At 37.8% G+C, this 20,798-nt stretch overlaps 1 protein-coding gene across 1 annotated transcript in view; it reads right to left on the bottom strand.

Annotated features, from left to right (window-relative positions):
- The window catches only part of LOC121873970, a 48,946-nt gene that overhangs the window by 19,588 nt on the left and 8,560 nt on the right, over positions 1 to 20,798 (bottom strand). Inside the window, exons 4-11 of the mRNA XM_042377849.1 lie at positions 16,697 to 16,927; positions 16,154 to 16,411; positions 13,431 to 13,447; positions 11,564 to 11,651; positions 8,550 to 10,236; positions 5,192 to 6,338; positions 2,269 to 5,159; positions 517 to 633 (exon numbers count right to left, since the gene is read on the bottom strand). Coding sequence (XP_042233783.1) covers positions 517 to 633; positions 2,269 to 5,159; positions 5,192 to 6,338; positions 8,550 to 10,236; positions 11,564 to 11,651; positions 13,431 to 13,447; positions 16,154 to 16,411; positions 16,697 to 16,927 — 6,436 coding nt within the window. The remainder of the gene's footprint in view (positions 1 to 516; positions 634 to 2,268; positions 5,160 to 5,191; positions 6,339 to 8,549; positions 10,237 to 11,563; positions 11,652 to 13,430; positions 13,448 to 16,153; positions 16,412 to 16,696; positions 16,928 to 20,798) is intronic.

Below are 20,798 nucleotides of genomic sequence, written 5' to 3' on the forward strand. Positions count from 1 at the left end.
TTAATATGGTTGTTTGAAGTACCTGTAATGTTATTTAATGTTAATAAATGGAACAATATAAGTAGCTAACCATTAATGGTAAAATAAAAGTGAGACTGCGCGTATGTAAATGCGCACACGTGAAAACATATCGTCATTACTCTACATAAGAATAAGAAAGCAACACTTATTTACTGCTCATATATATTGAAGGGTTAAATGTTGTACTCTGTATAGACAAGCAGAGAGAGAGAGAGAGAGAGAGCATCCGAACTGCCAGATGTAAACAAACCTTAATTTCCCGCGGCTTTATTATTGTTTTTTTTACGGGGATTAGCCCACCCGGGCATAGGTCACTGACCCACATTGGGGCCTGAGGGGCAAAAATTTAATACTCCTGTAATAATAATAATAATTCAGATAAGGTCTTTGCCTACCTACCTATTGGACAAACTAAAATCGTTCCGGACCACAGAATGCCGGACTAGAGAGGTACAACCTGTATTACTGAATGACTTCATATTAATAAATACCCACCATGAGATGCATATTCAAGCTTCACTTTTAGATGTCTGTCGAGTAATCTTAAGTTATTGAGCTCCGCTACACAAAGCGAAGAAAACTTAAGTGTCCGGAACGTAAATACGAGTTCATCTGAAGGGATAAAAAAATACATTAATAATGTACCGATATTATCCAACTTTCCATGCAGCATAATATAAATATTCATGGACGAAAAACCCGGCAAACATATCAAAAGGAGATTTGCTTTTGCCATTATCATGAGAGCAAGCAATTGGAAAATCCGCCATATTTAGAAAACCGGCAAGGGCCAGGTCCCAAGTGTTCCGGATCACTGAGGTTACACTTGTAATAACATAAATACAATTGCAAAACTTAACAGTGATGCAGAAAGAAGAAGCATGGAAAGGGGATGTCCAATAACTATTAGCCCCAGGTCGTGTGAGGTAAATCGGAAAATCTGAATCAAGAGTTGGTGACAAAATGTGGCAGAATTGGGAAGTTTCTGGGGTGGAAGAAAGGAAATAAATCTACCATGCTGAGAGAAATAGAGCTGCAAATCTTTATAAAGACTCAAGCTTTACCATATACTGTACCAGCCTATGTAATAGCATATTACAGACAATGTTACCCACATAATTCTCAAATTTATCAATAGTGAATAGTAATGAAACTACTGCTACCTTAAAGTAAAGGATACCTGTACAGTACTACAAACTCAACATTCCCTTTGGGTCATAGCTAAGGTTCCCTCTAGTGTTTTTTTTTTTTTTTTTTTGCATTACAGTGAAGAATAATTTTTGTCATGTTCACCAACATCAAAGTACTTGTAATGTGTATCATAAGTAGAAAAAACAAGCTATATGTTGTACTGTATCACATATTTGTCGTAAAATGACCATAGGTTTGCAAGAAGTAGAAAATATATAAAACCAAGGGATAATAACTAGGTGTACAGTACTTCTTAAGATGACTATTTAATATAGAAGAGATGTCACCATCGCTGATGAAAGGTGCAACTAGAAAAATGAAGTGCACGTCACTTGATTGGCTTTTGCGAAGCGTAGATGGAACATTGGTTATAGCAGACTTAGAACACACTTGAAAGTTTATAATCTCAAAATCTAATACTGTAGTCATAAATCTATCCTTTAAGTTTAATCTCAATTGGCCTCTGTCATCTCAAGTTTTGGACTGAGGAAGATGTTCATCTAATGTCATGAAAATACAGGAACACCCCGGGGAAACAAATGAATCAGGGACCAAAGGATCAACCTGTAAGGAGGTTGTTCAGAACCCCAAGGCTAATTCCCATCAGTAACATAATTAAGGGGGTTACCGGTGGTTATGAACAGCCTCACAAAACCTTAGTCGTCCCATGACTAGACAATACATTATTGTTCTCTAAAAAAATTTATGAACCAAAATATTGTACAAGCACTCACTTGGGTATCTTCCTAATCCTTGTTTTTACATCTGACCCTTCAGTGGCCTTTGACTGATCTAAATAATCAGATCTACAACTCTACTGATGAACCTGTACAGTAATGATGAAAGCTGTAACCTACTGTGTTTAAGATGTTGACTGGGTTTGAGAGAATTTCACAAATCATTCAAAAATTACCCAGACCAGGAGAGGACTCAATGACATTGTGTGTGAACATGTACAGATACTCAGGTGTCATAATATTCATTACAAAAGGAACTACAGTGTTTAAAAAATGAACAATGGAACTAACCTTCACAAATAAAACTTTAAGAACTCACCTCCATCATATTTTCCAGGGTAAGGAGCTCCACAAGCCTGGAACACTTTTTGAATAACTGATATTGGTGTAATTTCTGATATATTTGAGGCCCTCACTAGTAGATATTTTCTTGCACGATAATGTTGACTAGACTTTTTGTGAGACTTTCCCTTTGTACTGGTACTTGCTGTGAGTAACTTGCTTCTTTGATAACATGTTTCCTCATCATCCGAGTGAACTTCATGCACCAAATATTTGCTTGTAGAAGCCAGTTTGTAATCATTTTTCAGCTGTACACGAGTGATTTCAATTATTCCACCTTTCTTACTTGAACCTGAATCATGTCCATGGGCAATATTTTCACTTTCAAATTTTTTCACTACATTAGTTTTTAAACTTGCCACTTTTTTCATTTCGCCTGTTTTAGTTTTTAAACTTTCCACCATTTTCACTTGGCCTGTTTTTGTTTTTAAACTTTCCACCTTTTCCACTTGCCTTGCATTAGTCTCTATCATTATGTTAATGCCATCAACTCTACCTCTATCTGTCTTCCACTGTGTTTTACTTGGCGGGCTACTTTCATGATCCACAGTGGCACTATTACTGTTTGAAACAATGTTAATCTGTTTCTCTGTTGTAAAACTTGACTCACATGCATCAAGTGTTTTGATATGGGAATTAACATACATCATACCAACCCTGGCAGATGGTTCTGTTGACTGTTGAGAAGAGAGTACTGTCACTTGCTTTATACTAGCTATTGGTCCCATGATACAAGCTTCTGCAGGCTGCTTGGTGAGTTCTGCAGGCTGCTTGATGAGTTCTGCTGGTTGTTTGGCAAGTTCTGCTGATTGTTTGGCAAGTTCTGCAGGTTGTTTGGGGAGTTCTGCTGGTTGTTTGGCAAGTTCTGCAGGATGCTTGGCGAGTTCTGCAGGCTGCTTGGTGAGTTCTGCAGGCTGCTTGGTGAGTTCTGCAGGCTGCTTGGTGAGTTCTGCTGGTTGTTTGGTGAGTTCTGCAGGCTGCTTGGTGAGTTCTGCAGGCTGCTTGGTGAGTTTGGCAAGCTGCTTGGTGAGCTCTGCAGGCTGCTTGGTGAGCTCTGCAGGCTGCTTGGTGAGTTCTGCTGGTTGTTTGTTGAGTTCTGCAGGCTGCTTGGTGAGCTCTGCAGGCTGTTTGGTGAGTTCTGCTAGTTCTCTGGTAGATGGAACTGCAATCTTCTGTGTAAGTTTAATTGATTCTTCAACAGGTTCTACAAGTGGTTTTGGGGGCATTATTGATGGCTTAGCACGTTCTGCTACTGCCATAGCAGGATCTGCTGTTGGCTTAGCAGGCTCTGCTGTTGGCTTAGTGTATTCTACAGGTGGTTTGGTAGGTTCTGTTATTGGCTTATCAGGAGCTACTGTTGGCTCTACAGCTTCCTTAACAGGTTCTACTGATCGCCTGACAGGTTCTACAGATAGTTTAGTAGGTTCTGCCAGCTGTTTGGCAAGTTCTTCATGGTGCTTAGAAGGTTCTACTGGTTCCTTGACAGGAGACTCTGCTGGTTGGTTGGAAGACTGTGTTGGATCCTGGGCAAGCTTAATATGTAGCTTGGCAGGTTCTGTTAGTAGTTCAGCAGAAGTGACTGATGAAAACTTATCAGAAGTGTCTTTTGACAGCTTGGCAGGAGTCTCTTTTGACAGCTTGGCAGAAGTGTCTTTTGACACCTTGGCAGTAGTGTCTTTTGACAGATTGGCAGAAGTGTCTTTTGACAGCTTGGAAGAAGTCTCTATTGACAGCTTGACAGAAGTGTTTTTTGACAGCTTGGTAGATGTGTCTTTTGACAGCTTGGCAGATGTGTCTTTTGACAGCTTGGCAGATGTGTCTTTTGACAGCTTGGCAGATGTGTCTTTTGACAGCTTGGCAGAAGTGTCTTTTGACAGCTTGGCAGAAGTGTCTTTTGACATCTTGTCAGGAGTCTCTTCTGACAGCTTGGCAGAAGTGTTTTTTGACAGCATGGCAGAAGTGTCTTTTGACATCTTGTCAGGAGTCTCTTCTGACAGCTTGGTAGTTGTGTCTTTTGACAGATTGGCAGAAGTGTCTTTTGACAGCTTGGCAGAAGTGTCTTTTGACATCTTGTCAGGAGTCTCTTCTGACAGCTTGGCAGTTGTGTCTTTTGACAGCTTGGCAGAAGTGTCTTTTGACAGCTTGGCACAAGTGTCTTTTGACATCTTGGCACAAGTGTCTTTTGACAGCTTGGCAAGAGTGTCTTTTGACAGCTTGGCAGAAGTGTCTTTTGACAGCTTGGCAGATGTGTCTTTTGACAGCTTGGCAAGAGTGTCTTTTGACAGCTTGGCAGAAGTGTCTTTTGGCAGCTTGGCAGAAGTGTTTTTTGACAGTTTGGCAGAAGTGTCTTTTGACAGCTTGGCAGAAGTGTCTTTTGACAGCCTGGCAGAAGTCTCTTCTGACAGCTTGGCAAAAGTCTCTTTTGACAGCTTGGCAGAAGTGTCTTTTGACAGCTTGGCAGACGTGTCTTTTGACAGCTTGGTAGAAGCGTCTTTTGACAGCTTGGCAGACGTGTCTTTTGACAGCTTGGTAGAAGCGTCTTTTGACAGCTTGGCAGATGTGTCTTTTGACAGCTTGGCAGAAGTGTCTTTTGGCAGCTTGTCAGGAGTCTCTTCTGACAGCTTGGCAAACGTGTCTTTTGACAGCTTGGTAGAAGCGTCTTTTGACAGCTTGGCAGACGTGTCTTTTGACAGCTTGGTAGAAGCGTCTTTTGACAGCTTGGCAGACGTGTCTTTTGACAACTTGGCAGAAGTGTCTTTTGACCGCTTGGCAAGAGTGTCCTTTGACAGCTTGTCAGGAGTCTCTTCTGACAGCTTGGCAGAAGTCTCTTTTGACAGCTTGTCAGAAGTGTCTTTTGGCAGCTTGTGTCTTTTGACAGCTTGGCAGGAGTGTCTTTTGACAGCTTGGCAAGAGTGTCTTTTGACAGCTTGGCAGAAGTGTCTTTTGACAGCTTGGTAGAAGTGTCTTTTGACAGCTTGTCAGGAGCCTCTTCTGACAGCTTGGCAGAAGTGTCTTTTGACAGCTTGGTAGAAGTGTCTTTTGACAGCTTGTCAGGAGCCTCTTCTGACAGCTTGGCAGAAGTCTCTTTTGACAGCTTGGCAGAAGTGTCTTTTGACAGCTTGGCAGAAGTGTCTTTTGACAGCTTGTCAGGAGTCTCTTCTGACAGCTTGGCAGAAGTGTCTTTTGACAGCTTGGCAGAAGTGTCTTTTGACAGCTTGGCAGAAGTGTCTTTTGACAGCTTGGCAGAAGTCTCTTCTGACAGCTTGGCAGAAGTGTCTTTTGACAGCTTGGCAGACGTGTCTTTTGACAGCTTGGTAGAAGCGTCTTTTGACAGCTTGGCAGACGTGTCTTTTGGCAGCTTGTCAGGAGTCTCTTCTGACAGCTTGGCACAAGTGTCTTTTGGCAGCTTGGCAGGAGTGTGTTTTGACAGCTTGGCAAGAGTGTCCTTTGACAGCTTGTCAGGAGTCTCTTCTGACAGCTTGGCAGAAGTCTCTTTTGGCAGCTTGTCAGGAGTCTCTTTTAACAGTGTGACAGGAGTCTCTTTTGACAGCTTGACAGGAGTCTCTTTAGACAGCTTGACAGGAGTCTCTTTTGACAGCTTGACAGGAGTCTCTTTTGACAGCTTAACAAGAGCATCTTTTGATAGCTTGGCAGAAGTGTCTTTTGACAGCTTGGCAGGAGTTTCTTTTGACAGCTTGGTAGGAGTTTCTTTCGACAGCTTGGTAGGAGTTTCTTTTGACAGCTTGGCAGAAGAACCTTTCAGAAGTTGGTCTGTCGACTTTGCTGTGTGTTCCTTAGTGGGTTCTACTTGCCTCTTGTCACTAACCATTGGTGGACACTCAGCAGGTGGGTCTTCTGACTGTCTCACATCAACTAATACTGACTGCTGAACATCTGAGTCTTTTAAAGATCTGCTGGAGGATCCTTTAATGTACTCATTGCTTGACTGTTCAACCTGCATAGGTATAGTTTGTACTTCTTTTAAAGTCTTATTCTGCTGTCCATCAGTGTTTGCTGTTAAGGCTGATAAATCTCCTGATGTTGCATCTGTAAAAACAATTTATATGTAAAACTGGAGGACTAAGTATGAAGTCCGAATTTACAGCCAGGGAAAAGAGGCAAGTGACCGACAAAATACCTCAACAAGGACTCCCCTTCCTAAGACTGTCTCGCCTAGGAAATTCTTGAAATGTTTTAGAAGCAGCCTCTACTATCTTCATGAATAATGAAAAGATGCTGCATATTAGTTCCTTTTCAAGTAAAACCAATTGTGGATAATTGCACCTAACTCCTAGTTTTGTGGTTGCTTCAAGCCAGTAAGGCCTCAGGCACCCTAAGCTAAGGTTATAGGAGATTCAGAATCATACTATAGAAAAAGCAGGTACAGGGTACTCTTCCTATCACCTCTACTATAAAATGAAATTTCATATTTCAATTCTGTATTTATGATCTACTGGATATCAATAAGTGACCTACCGGTAACCTACCCAGCAAAGAATGGGATAAAAGAAATCAAATGTTAGGCAATCCTATCTGTAACATCTCCAGCAAAGAAACTTACACCTATTAGGGCAGGGGAGACTAACCCCGGGGACTTTCCCAAGCCAAAACCCTATTGTGAGAACTCCTCATTCAGGTTCGCAACAAAGAATTTTGTACAAGACCCAAGTTCTTCACTTCAGTACTGATTTGAGAAATATTTATTTCAAAAAGGTCACAGGGGTAGCAAAATCTTTACTGACTTTCTGAAAGTATAAAACCATGGGAATGACTTATCCTCCAAACTATAGAAATAATGGTACCCATTGTATATCATTTGCTTAGCCCTTTTCTTGAAAATTTTGGTCAAAGTCAAGCTGGCTATGAATTGCTCTGTCATTACAATTTACAAAAGCTCAGCAAGGTAAGACTCCTATATATAAGATTCACCTTGGTGAAGATCATGAGCTGCTCTTTCCTCAGAATAACATTAAAAAGAATACCATAAGTCACAAAAACTATGCAAGTTTATCTTGTGAACCAATGTAGCATCCAGAAGCTGTACAGTATCCAATAAGCTTGAGCTGCTACCTCATGTCAGTGAACAAACTCAGTTTGGTTTTTCCTGCCTAGCATACGAAGAGTTAACCAATCTTTACATATACCGTAATATGGTTGGTTGTATTCAATTAGTTCTTTTTCATATAAGTTCAACGTTGTATGTCACTTGCACCACAATTACATCTCTTAGGAACTGTGATGCATAATATTCAATATTCAATTTATAAGACCTTTAATTTAACTTTTTAAAATTCAAGAAATCTCATCACTCCTGAAGGTGTTTTTTAGTAAATGCTGAACAGCTGTCACATGCATTCATTTTATCATTCAAGAAGACTAATCTCCTGGATGTTTTATTGCTTAAAACTTTGACTGATGGACTTATAAGAGAGGTGTTCTGTCATTTCCAGATTATGTGTTGGATAGAATTTCTCTCCTTCCCCCAACAATGACCTGGGTGTAGGACTCTAGGTGAATCAAACTTAGCTTAATTATGGAAGACTTCAATGACAATTTAGACCAACTCTACTGAGAAATAAGCACATGATGTTTCAGACTCATGCCATATTGAAAGGCTCAGGAAAATTTTCCTTTCTTGGGAATATTATGACTATAGGACTCATGCCATATTGAAAGGCTCAGGAAAATTTTCCTTTCTTGGGAATATTATGACTATAGGAGGAGAAAAAGGGCAATCTACAAATCTTAAAATTTAACAGAAAACTGTCCACTGGACAATAACTCTTCCAAATCTTGCCATAATGATAACCCTGCCATAACTTACATAAAAAAAGTGTGAAGAAAATTAAGAATTTGATTCCTGAACAAATATCTCTATTAACTGTACAGCCAATGACCATATTAAAGAATACCGTACATGGAAAAGCTGCCAATGAGGAGCAGACAGTCAGCCTGCTGGAGCTCTACAGTTACTCATCTCAGTTTAATACCTGTACTTTAAATCTTCATTACATATTATTCTCATATTATAAAAACACCTTCAAACCTCTTGAACGTATTTAAGAAGATGGGGTTGCCTGCCCACATTCCTAGTGTGAAAAGTGTAAAAATATTTTATGTAGCTACCTGAGCAGTGAAAATATATAACATGAATACTACAGACACAAACTATCATTATATATTTACATAATGGTATAAAAATTTACAGAAATAATGGGAAGTACTTGCATGACAGTAATACAAAAATATCACACTTGCCTGCAACAATCTGGCATGAGGCAACTTTGCACAATGATGTTTCATCATCTTGTTCTTTGAATCCTCTCGTTGTGAAATATAACAGCAGGCCCTTAACGACTCTGTTCCATGCACCTTGGTCAAATATTGTATTATCATAAGTCTTGGTTTCAACATGATTGAAGAACAATATTTTGCTTTTGCATTCAAGGTAAGTAGTCAGTAACTGTAGTGGTTCAGTATAATTTTGCATGTTGTTGATGACCCAAGTAGTCCACTCATGTCTTAAGTGGTCACTACAATCTTCCCAATCTTTCTGTCTGCCTGATACTATTGGGAAATTAAGACCAGCATCACCAACCTTATGAAGGTAGTCATGGGTTACTGTTGATGATGAATCTCCCCAAAACATTGTTGCAGGAGAGAGAGGAGCGAAGAAAATGGCTGACCCTTCCTCTAATTCTTCTGTTACAGAATAAGCAAATTTCTCTACTTTAGAAATTACATTATCAACAATGATTTTAATGTTGGAGTTTACAGGACCATATTGATAAATCTGTCCACAATTGAGATTAAAGCCTTTTAATGGATTTGGACAGTTAACCATGTCACATTTTGGAACTACTTCAACAGATGTGGCCACCTGAAGGACATCTGATATGACAAACCAGAGGGTATGATATGACCATTTTTTCTGATAGCGAAGAAGGGTGGCCTGGCCAACTTCATCAAAGGTGATGTTTTCATATACAAAATGTACTGGCAAATGTTTACTTAATTCTATCAGATTAACTGGGATATATTTCTTACAGAAGACAACAATCTGCTGGAAGAGAGGCAAGGTTTCAGTTTGATGTTTACTTTGTGACGATGATGAAGATGCACTAATTTCTTGTTTGGAAGTTCCAGATATTGGGTGTGTGGTGTATGAGACGGCCTCATCAGGAAGATTCAAAACTTGTACATTTCCCTGGTCAGGTGTTTTAACCATGTTAAATGGCAGATTATTAAGTGGGGAGGTTGCATTACTCACACTTTGAGAATTACTACTACTACTGAATTCCTTTGGAGTATCAAAGAGAGCCAGTTTAAATATTTCTTTGCACATATTTCTCCAGTCCTTAAATGCATCTGAATACATCTTACAATCAGTCACTTTTAATAAATTTTTATTTTGTTTCGTATTTATGTAGTCAAACATCACAGCAGAAAGGTCATTAAATGCAGGTTCAATTACCACACTAGACCAAGCATTACATAAATCATTGTAAACAATATCCAAGATGGATAAGGAAAATTGGGTGGCAATAAAGGGACAGATTGTACCAACAGCTTCATGCAAAGATTTATGATTTGGCCATTTATCATCTTGGACAATTACTGCTGGTAATAGTGGCAGGAAGAGGACCACACTCTTGGGACCCAACTCTTTCTTTACAGACTCCTGGAGATCTTTTGAGTGAGATAAAAAGTCACTTGTTCGTACTTTACATTCTTCTCTCGTGGGTAGGGTACCATCATATGAAACTCTCGTCAAAGGAACGTGGCACCCATAAGAGCCACAACCAGAATTTTGGTTAAACTTAACATGACTATAGATGCCCGTAGGCAACAGCCACAATGCATTTCTGGTTCTGTCATTACAATTCTGTCGCACTACTTCGGGAATGCTTGAAAATTTTAAGTCTCTTTCCACTATCACTATTACCTGTAATAAGAAAAATAAATGAGAAAAATTCAATTAATTCAATCAATATCAAAATGCAAAGTGAACTAAACTTTCATGAATCTGTTAATAATCATCACATTTATCATTACCCCAAACTTCTAATCTTAAACCCTTGTGTATGGCAATCTCTCAGCGCTGAATAAATTTGTCTGGAATAAGCCAAATACTGTAAAAAATATATGTGGCAATGCCATAATGAAATGGTTAATCCCATCCCACAATCATGGGCTAACTCCCACAGACTTAAGAAATGTTTATTCATGTTGTTTTTTACTTTATGATAATCATTTATTTTATTTAAAATTTTTACATATTCTGTATGAATGATTGTGTGTACAAATAGGAGTAAAAAAAATAATAAAATAAAATTACGTATGTCTACACCCAAAAATTAGAGTTTAATAATAACAATAACAGCTCACAGCTTGGCCTAGTAGAGGAGACTGAGATCCCCAGCGCCGCACTCTCCCTGCATCAACTATCACAGACATATGAAATGTTTGTTCTCTTTATGTTTTTGACTTTATGAAATCCCCCCCCCCTTTTTTTACACACTCTGTATGAACGATTGTGTGTGCAAGTAATAGAGAAAAACAATATGTATATCTATCCAAAAATACGATATGAAAATTAACAATAACACAGCTTGGCCTGGTAGGGGGATGTACCTACAGGGACAGTCTAACTTGGTTATATGTCAAGCCCACACACAAGTTCACTTCATACACACACCCATGCTCTCCATTTTTCTTATTTTACAGGAACATGCCATCTCTACAGAGATGTACTGTACTGTAAAATTTAAATTACTACTGCACTGTATTTAATTTATATTACGCTAATTTACCAGTATATGCATTTGACTCATATTTAATTAAATGTACAAAACATGGACAGGAATTGTTCAGTGGAGGAACAGACAACTTAGTTAGGCTTTGATAGGAGTTATCTATGGCCAAGGAACCTAACCCTTTATTTCCCATAAGCCTTTAGTGTTGCCAACCATGGTGTTTTTCAGTAACCTAACCCTAGAGGTGGACTACTGAACATAAGAAAAATGATGTTAACTGTAAAAATATCTTAAACACATGAGGCAGGAAGGGCTGGTGTTCCCAAGTCTGAGAGAATGTAATTACCAAAATATATTCCTAGTTTTACTTACAGTGCTGACAGAAGATGAACTCAAATATTACTGAAAACTTGCCAAAGCAAAATTATATTTCCTGAACAATTTCCTAAATGCATGAGGAAGGAAGGCTTCATGACAATGGGATGGTTAGCTTATAAGTTCGAGACCTCTACTTACCCGATGGGAACTCAATTTCTCCAGTACGTTCTTGTACAAATTGTTGGCAAGGATGACAACAGTGTTAAAGTGTCGCTCATCACTAGATCTGGAAACAAATTTATATTTCAGATACAATAAAATGTAATACAATATTTCATTTGATGTCCCATATGATACAGTTCACACACTCGCCTCATAAAACACAAACCTTTTAGCTATATGGGGTCATTTTTCTATTTAAGAACCCTAAATGATTACTAGTTAAGGATATACAATAAACAGGAACCTAAAAATCAGTTGATCAGGCTCTTCCAACTGATTACAGTGGTCCCTCGGTTAACGAGCACAATCCATTCCAGCAGGTTGCTCGTTAACCGAAAAACTCGTTAACCGAAACCATTGTTTCAATGGGTTTTTGGGTAATTGGTTCCAGCTCACCGAAAATTGCCTAAATTCAACAAAAAAGGTAGAAAAGTACACTTACTTTGAGGTGTGTATGTAGAAGGCTCCTGGATGATGATGATGATGATGATGGGAATTAGAATGGGGGTGGAGAAGAAGGGAGAAGAGAAGGCATTGGGGTGGAAGAGAAGTCACCCCATGGCGTCATTTCACCCATAATTTTAGCTCTCTTGGTGTAATTCAAGATTATTTTCTTTAAATCAACACTGCACTGCATTATATATTGTCAATATGTAAAATATATTTCAAAATGACCAATAATTTGCTTGGAAACACAGAAAAAAAGCGTTTAGTTGAAGAGAGTCTCAAGCAAGATGTTACCTCCAGTGAAAACAGAGAGAGACTAACGCCTGTCTGGTGTGTTAACAGGCTCGATGGCACACCAGAAACTAGTTTCTTTACCTTCAATTATGTTCAATAATTGTTAAAATGACTAAAAAAGTAAATATTAAACTTTTAAAATTATTGAATAGTATAAACTTCTTGATATTTACTAAAATAGTAAGGAATTTAAGCACTAAAACCGATTACTGTATTGGCGGACTAATACTACAGCTGGTGGACCGCCAAATGCAAGCGAAAACATGTTGAAGTCGGCTCGTAAAAAACTTGTTAATCGAGGGATTGCTCGTTAACCGAAGTTAAGAATCTTATGGAAGGTAAATCATTAACCGAAATCTTGTTAACCGAGGCGATCGTTAACCGAGGGACCACTGTATTAGGTTTCTGTTTATTGTACATATCCTAAAATATAATAATTTAGGCTTCTTGAATAAAAAAAATAACTGTACTTAAGTCACCTGGTGTTAGGGACTGGAAGTGACTAGATTGACTAAGGAGAAGTATGAGTGATTGAGACCGACACATTTTTCAATCATTTACTGTACAGTACAGTACCCCAAAGAGAAAACTATCAAGCATTAGTGACCTCTCTGCTTTGATGGGAATAGCCATATCATAAGAAAGTCCTATTCTCACAGAATGTGGATGCTAGATTAGTGTTAATGAGTATGCCATGATATCCTAGTCATGCAAGTTCAACACGAAAACTAATATTTTTACACCTGTACTATTATGTTTACCACTTCACTTTTTAATGGAAACTATATTCAATACATTAATATAATACCCTTAAATTTCTATTTCCTATAAGAACTACAACATATAAAACAAAGACACACATCCTGAACACATTATCCCCTGCTCAGAGGTCTGTACTGCACAGTACCTTAATACAGTAACCAGATGCAGAGAATAAATCCATTTCTACCTGGTCCTATGCTATTTCTCCATTTACTCATGACAAATTACACTTAAATACCGCTGTACAACCATACATAAACCTGCCCTTCAGTACAGAAATAAAGATTACAATTGTGTTCTGCACAAAACTCAAATGCACAACAAGGGTTTAAACTAGTACTTGTACTGCATCTCACTCTGCAACACAAAACTCCCCTTAGCACAATATACAATGTAAAACTATACAGTATAAAAAGAGTTTGGGATTCATTCGTCATTACATATGAAATTCTGTAACTTCCTACAGTATTCTTTAACATTTAACTCCTCACAAAATCATGCTACCATGTCAAAACAATTCACATTCAAAACTTTATGTTAACCCTTAAAGGTCTGACGTCGTCCCAAAGTGCCCGACATAGTAGGGGTCTAATGGCGCCAAACCGGCACTTAATTTTGTTTATTTTCCCGCGTGACTATTATTGTGGCAATAGCTCATCCCTGCTCACCCACACTTCTCCTTAACCGCATCTTAAGCAAATAATCAGTATTAGTATAACAATTGTCACTATGGTGGAAGATAGTGCATCTTCCTCTCTGGATTACCCACTAAGAACTTCAGCTCCCAAGCCCTGCCACTCCAAGCCACAGATTGGTGAATGTACTACTGTATATAGTGTAATAATAAGTAACCATGTGCAGGTGTTGTGAGGTTGTAAGAACATGGAGTCAGTTGGCAGTGCACCACCATTCACTCCCAGATGTGCAATAACTGCTCGAGGGGTGCTGAGGTACGACGTCTCGCCGACTTCGACTCGCCAATAACCATAGGTTGGCGAGTACAGTAATAATTATGTTATTTCCTATTGACTAACATGTATGTCTAACAATTCAAAAGATTAGAACATTAATTTTATGATTTTCATTTTTTAGCCTACTATTCAGTTTCTGAAGGGTGACTTCCCAAGATTAGTCAGACATTTAAGGGTTAATTTAATAGACATCTATTCAAAGCACTAACCTTTTTATTGAAGTCTGCTGTTCGCATCCTTCTTGCAATTTTTTTAAAATAACCTGTAAACAAATATTACTTCAGCTTAGTAAACAGATGGGATAAAATGTCTAACATCATTTACTATGCAAGAGAACAAACTGTACCATTATTCAGAATAACTGAATAACTTCCTACACAATTCTCTACAGTGAAAGAATACAGTTTACCTATACAGTATCTTACAGATGACCCATTCATAACTTTCTCCAACATCACTGCCAATAAATGCTAATGACTATACAACAAACTAGCTCAGCACACTCTACACTCAGCAAACTTTGGCACACACTACAGACACCATCTGAAGTTATTTAAAAAGGCTCACTCACCTAAATGGAGAAAGAGGGAGGGGGGGAGGAAAGGGGGAGGGAGGAAAGGGGAGAGGGAGGGGGGAGGAAAGGGGAGGGAGGAGGAAAGGGGAGGGGGGAGGAAAGGGGAGGGGGAGGAAAGGAGAGGGAAGGGGGGAGGAAAGGAGGGGGAGGAAAGGGGGAGGGGGACTCAACCATAAACCATACTCCAAAGAATTCACTCACTCCACTCATTTTTTTTTATAATATCCATAACACCTCACAGCTTAGCCCAGTAGCCTAGTGGTTACAGTGACGAGTCTAATGTGGCTACAATGCCGCCAGTGATGTTAACAGATGCAAATGTGAAAAGAAAGTTACTGTATCTGTAAATCTTCATTTATATCAGGTATTTGTAGATTTAAAAATAAATGTTGCAGATATAATATTAATATATAGTAATGCTTGTAAGAGTACAGAAATGGTTACTGCTCAGCTCTGATGAGCTGGGTGTCTGCCATATGGATGTTAATCGTCTAGGGTTATCATCATCAATACAGTACGTCGTTATAAATCCAGCTTTTATATTCACAATAATTATTCTCTAATTAATTAAAAATAAAAATGTGTGTAAGTAGGCCGCATGTACCCTAAATAATTACCGTGTTTTATGACGTGCAGCAAACAGAAGCTAAAAATAAGTAGGAATCAGACTTTACTCCTACTGATTTTTGGCTTCCTGTTTATTGTATGGTTCTCTGATAAAAATAATGACCCTGTACATTTCTTATATCTTATAATTCTTTATTTAACTCTCAGGTTCCTCGCTTCTGTATCTTCAATAGCAGATAATTCAACCTTATCCCAAACCCACTGTTAACTGATATTTTACGTCAGGGGAGGATATCTTATAAGATCCCTCAGTCCTTCTTCCTTGCCAAGTTATACATTGCTCACCTTAGTGGTGCTTCTCAACTCAACAATCACCCACCTCCCATGGTCTATTCTCTTCCTTTATTCTTCTCCACTGTACTATTTTTACATTGCCTCATTCCTAAATAAAGTAGATCCTGCCCAATTTATGGACCTTCAATTTGTACATCACTAATCTGTAACCCATTGAATTGTGGTATAAAATATGCATAATCTGCTCAACTCCAGTTCTTAAGGTATACATTGCATATAAAGATACATATAATATCCACTGTGATTTAATATAGCACCTGAAATAAGTGAAACAATTAAAAGATTCCCAAATGTCAATAAATCATTTTCCAGACATATTTTGACATCAGTTATAGAGAATGAATGACTGCAGAGGAGGGCAGAGTCTGTGTTGCTCTTAGGACACAAATTGCAATAATGGATTAAAAAAGTATAGAAATGTAAAGATGAAGCAAACTAACAATGTGAAGAGAACATTAGGCAGTTCTGTAAAGCCAATGTACCAGAAGAAAACAAACAACTTCAGGATAACAGACAAACCCTAACTATTCCATGATACTGACAACCAAAGATGAATACATACTGATCAAAAGACCATCAGAGTATCAAATAATTTACCTTTTCTTGACAATCTTCAACTGGTGTCTCTGGTGTTGTTGTTGGTGCACTGTCAAGCTGCACAAGAGTTTTCCTAACAGCAGACATGAGAGCTACTTTCCTCTCCTGTTGGCAAGGGTAAGTTAGAGTCCTACCATCTGCCTCGGTGTCATGGATGAAGTATTCTCCGGTGCCCAACGTCTGTGTTGTGAAGATCTTTTCTATGTTCCAATATGGAAAGCCTAAGCTTTCAGCATCTCTCTGGGCCCACTTATTAAACTGTCCAACAGCAGAACATAAAGTGCCATACTGTTTCTCATATACTGGTCTTTCCATATTTTTTACACTATGTCCTGTAGTTTGTTTGTGATAATCTCCATCATACTTATGAATACTTTCGAAATTTACTGGCAACAATCCTGAGAAAATCACATTACTGTTCCTTGATTTATTCGTCACTTGTCTTCTTAAATATTTGGCTGACCAGATAAGGTGGTCGCAAACATCAGCAGAAGTAATTTTACTCAGGCACACTCTTTTAAGGTTACATGAGCAGTTCAATACCTGACACTCTAGTTCTGTTATCTCACTTAGCACAGAGTTTATGCCACAAAGCATTATGAACAGAACACTTTCTTCACCAGTACTGAACTGATGATGCATATAATCAAATGCATTCCAATAGCTCATTCTGGGATCATAAATGGCCAACACATTTTTAAATTGAAATGACTGTAAATTGGAGTCTTGGTCATCAACCACAAGAAAAACTTTTTGTGGCCGGAAATCTTGGTCCTGAGAAAAAAAAAAGGTAGAGTAAGAAAATATATTATATAATTTAAAGTGCAGCAAACAATCATCATCATGAACGACAACAAATAATGGATAAAATATTATGAGGAAATCTTCACAAAAAGAAATAAAATTGAGAAAATTTTCAGATATAAAACTTATAAAACTAATGTTATAAATAATAACAGCAAGGCAACACCTTTTAAAAGTGAAGCATTAGTTAGTAAAGTTTTTTAACAAACAAATATACAGTATATGAATAAAGAATTTGAAATATGCATGTTGGTGGTTCACTAAGGATGGGTATGAAAACTAAACACCTCAATATTTATTCTCCTAGTAAATATATCGTCAAAAATTTCTGAAGGTAACTTATGGTGGAACAAAAACTGCGAACACAAATTTCAACACAACTGCTACAATATTGTATACAACTAAAGAACAGACTGAGAGGCTCTTCTATGGCTGGAGAGTGACGAGAGCATCAACCAACCTAAATAGAACTAACAAATCACTACTTCACATCTGGTTGACTGTGTATCAATAAACTTCGAATTGAATTTTAAGATAAAACTTTTCCCAGCGCAATAGAACACAAAGCGAATTTATTAACTACTATTTGTTCATTTTGTACAGTACAGTACCCCCAATTATGGCAACAACTTGAAAACTATAAACCAATCAACAATGTAATTACTAATTTGTACAATCAAGCACCATGAAAATTAAGAAAATCTATTGACCCATCTTTGTTAAATGAAAACAAAAGTAAATCAAAATGTATGTAAATATCCAATGCAGAATTACCAAGATGTCAAACTAGATAAACTCAGTGTTTCCAAAATAAAAAAATTTGAATATTTGGCCAATGTGAGTTGACTGGACACTAAATTCTGATTCCTGAAATATTCTAGAAAACAACTTCAAGTTAAAGGTCAAATAAAAAAGTACAAATTGTGCATGAACCTCAAAGGGGAAGTTTGTGATAATAACACAAAAAGGAAAAAACAGAGTTAGACAAATGCTGTAGGAAAATGGGGGGGGGTGTAAGTAGAATCAGACCACGACCTGAGAATATTACAGACCAGGATACGATTACAAACCAATAGAAAAGAGGACAGAGGAGATGGGGTTAAAGTATGAAAAGCTGAGAAGGAAGCAGAGATTAACCATTAACTGGAGGCTAGGATACCCTATTTGCTCTGTATTTACACAAAAAATGGAACACAAGGAATACAAAACATCCACTGATGATGGCCGCCATCCCTAAGTCAACTGTCACTGATTATGATTGCTGTTTAAGGGTGAAACAAGAATAAATCCAGAAACAGTTTGATAAAGCAATAAAAGAAGACACACACAATTGATCCTCTCCACTCATACACCTTAAGGACTGACCATGAGGGAAAAATGAGAATTATGCAAACAAAAAAAGCATCTTATAACATGGGTGTAATTGACCCCAGGGCAATGCTCCCCAAAATATCAGATGTGTAGAGATATATTAGTTAGATATAAGAGAAGGGATGATGTATGGTGGAACAAAGATAAATGACACAGCAGCATGAAAGAGAGAAGTATGGAGAACACAAGAGATGGATGAGGCAGTAACAAAAATAAGATAAATATGGAGACAAAACTTTCAAAAATTAATCAGTAGAGGAGGAGATAGGACTGGCTGGGAACAAAAGCTGGAATGAAGTGAACTGAATGTTCGGATACTCCTCTAAAGAGGCCTCTTATCTTTACAGGACACTGGATACCTGTTAAACATGATCTAATTTTGGGATAATGGGTGTGATGAGGAAAAAGGGTGACTGGTTTAACATATCAACTCTAGCTAGCACTATGAAGTGCTGCTGTCTGATGATATACTAACCCCCCAGTAACCAACCTGTAATTCATGAATTTTTTTATTACAAAGTTTAGGTAAAAATTAAATAAAAAATTGCCTAAAATTTTTTTTAGTATACTGTACATGCAAAAACTGTATTTGTACAACATATCATCAGTAACAAAGTCCCAGATTTCCATGCAAAATATTTTCTACCTGACCACTTTTGGCCAAATTTTCCCTAGTTAAGCGATACCCGGTAACGATTAAAAAAACATTAGAGCGAATCCACGTTGAACAAACCCACATCAAGCGACGGAGCAACGTACCTCTACTCACCACAAAATTCCTATCAGCTTCACTTCAAAGAAGCTGGATCACAAGTTCAGGTTCCTGCACCCCCCATATAAATTTTTATTTGATTTTGTGATCTTATATGTGATAACAGCACAAGATATTGCAATAAATCCTAATACGTACTGTGTATCAGTACTGGAAAAAAAAATGGGAATGTCAGGAGCTCAGTCATGCTCAGGCAAGGCATCTGGCAAACTGAGTGAGTCTTCAGTCAACATCCTGGCATATCATATCGCATAAATATATTTACAATATGATAATTACTTCAGCCAGTTTCACATAGTCGTTCGTTAACCGAATCTATTATTTCAATGGAATATTGGGTAATTGGTTCCAACTCACAGAAAAAGTACATACAAGGTACTGTACTGTATACCAGTAATACAATTAACAAAACATTAAATATAAACTAAATACAGTACTGTACAATAATAAATAAAAAACAATAGAATACTGTATTTTAACTTAATTTGAGGCGTGTATGTCATATTCCCGGCAGCTTTGTTTACATATCAAACAGCTGATTGTAGAGGCAGTCGATGATGACATGCCATATTCTTTACCGAGTGCATTGGTTCTAATGCCTTCTTCATGTTTCATAATAATTTCTGCACTGTATAATATCAATATGTTAACTAAATTTCAGAATGCCCAATAATTTTAATGTAAAAATGCAAAAATATTCAAGAGACCAACAAAATCGATGTTCACTCAACTGTAAACAAAGTTAAACTGAGAAGTTGGGTGATTCAGTCAGCTGATGGGCACACAAAAACTGTTCCCTGTACTGTTTATATTATCAATATGTTAACTAAATTTCAGAATGACCAATAATTTTAATATAAAAAATGCAGAAATATTCAAAAGACCACTTTCTTGATACAGTCTCTCCTCGACTTACGACAGGGTTCTGTCCCGTCGACCAGGTCATAAGTCGAATTGGTCGTAAGTCGAAAAGGCGAAAATAATACATAGAAATTCTAAAATGGGTGTCTCTTGTTCTTCTCAGCACCACGAGAACTCTCACTTTTACGCTTGCCAACCATTTTAAAGGGAATTACAAACGAAAATTTTGTCAGTACACAGCAAGATCACTAACACCGGGACTCGAAAATACGTAATATGAAAAATATTTTATACGACCATGGCCGTCGTATGTCCGGGTCATCCTAAGTCGAGGAGAGACTGGGTCATCCTAAGTCGAATATGTCATAAGTCGAGGAGAGACTGGGTCATCCTAAGTCGAATATGTCATAAGTCGAGGAGAGACTGTCTTTACTTCACTGGAAACAAATGTACACACAGAACCAATTACTGTATTGGCAGACTAGCCGCTCAGCTGATGCGCACAACAAAACGTGTTTGTCGTAGGATTTCGTTAATCGAAATGAAAATCCTTATGGGAGCTAATTCGTTAACCAAAATTTCATTAATTTAACCATTCGTTAACCAAGGGACCACTGTGCTTTTAAAATATTTGCGATACTCAACTGAATATTGTACTGAAAAATTAAACTGATATTACAAAATTGTTGGCTGCTTCAAATATTTTTCTTATTCAGATATTAATTGCTAAGTTAGGGATGCATCTTCCAAGCCAGAAAATACAAGTTTGGGAGAATTGTTTCCCAGTACATACACAAGGTACATGCATCCTTGTGAACTCTCATCTATCCCAAGTTC

This window comes from Homarus americanus, unplaced genomic scaffold (genome assembly GCF_018991925.1).
Source record: "Homarus americanus isolate GMGI-L3 unplaced genomic scaffold, GMGI_Hamer_2.0 scaffold25827, whole genome shotgun sequence".
Classification (NCBI taxonomy): Eukaryota; Metazoa; Arthropoda; class Malacostraca; order Decapoda; family Nephropidae; genus Homarus; species Homarus americanus.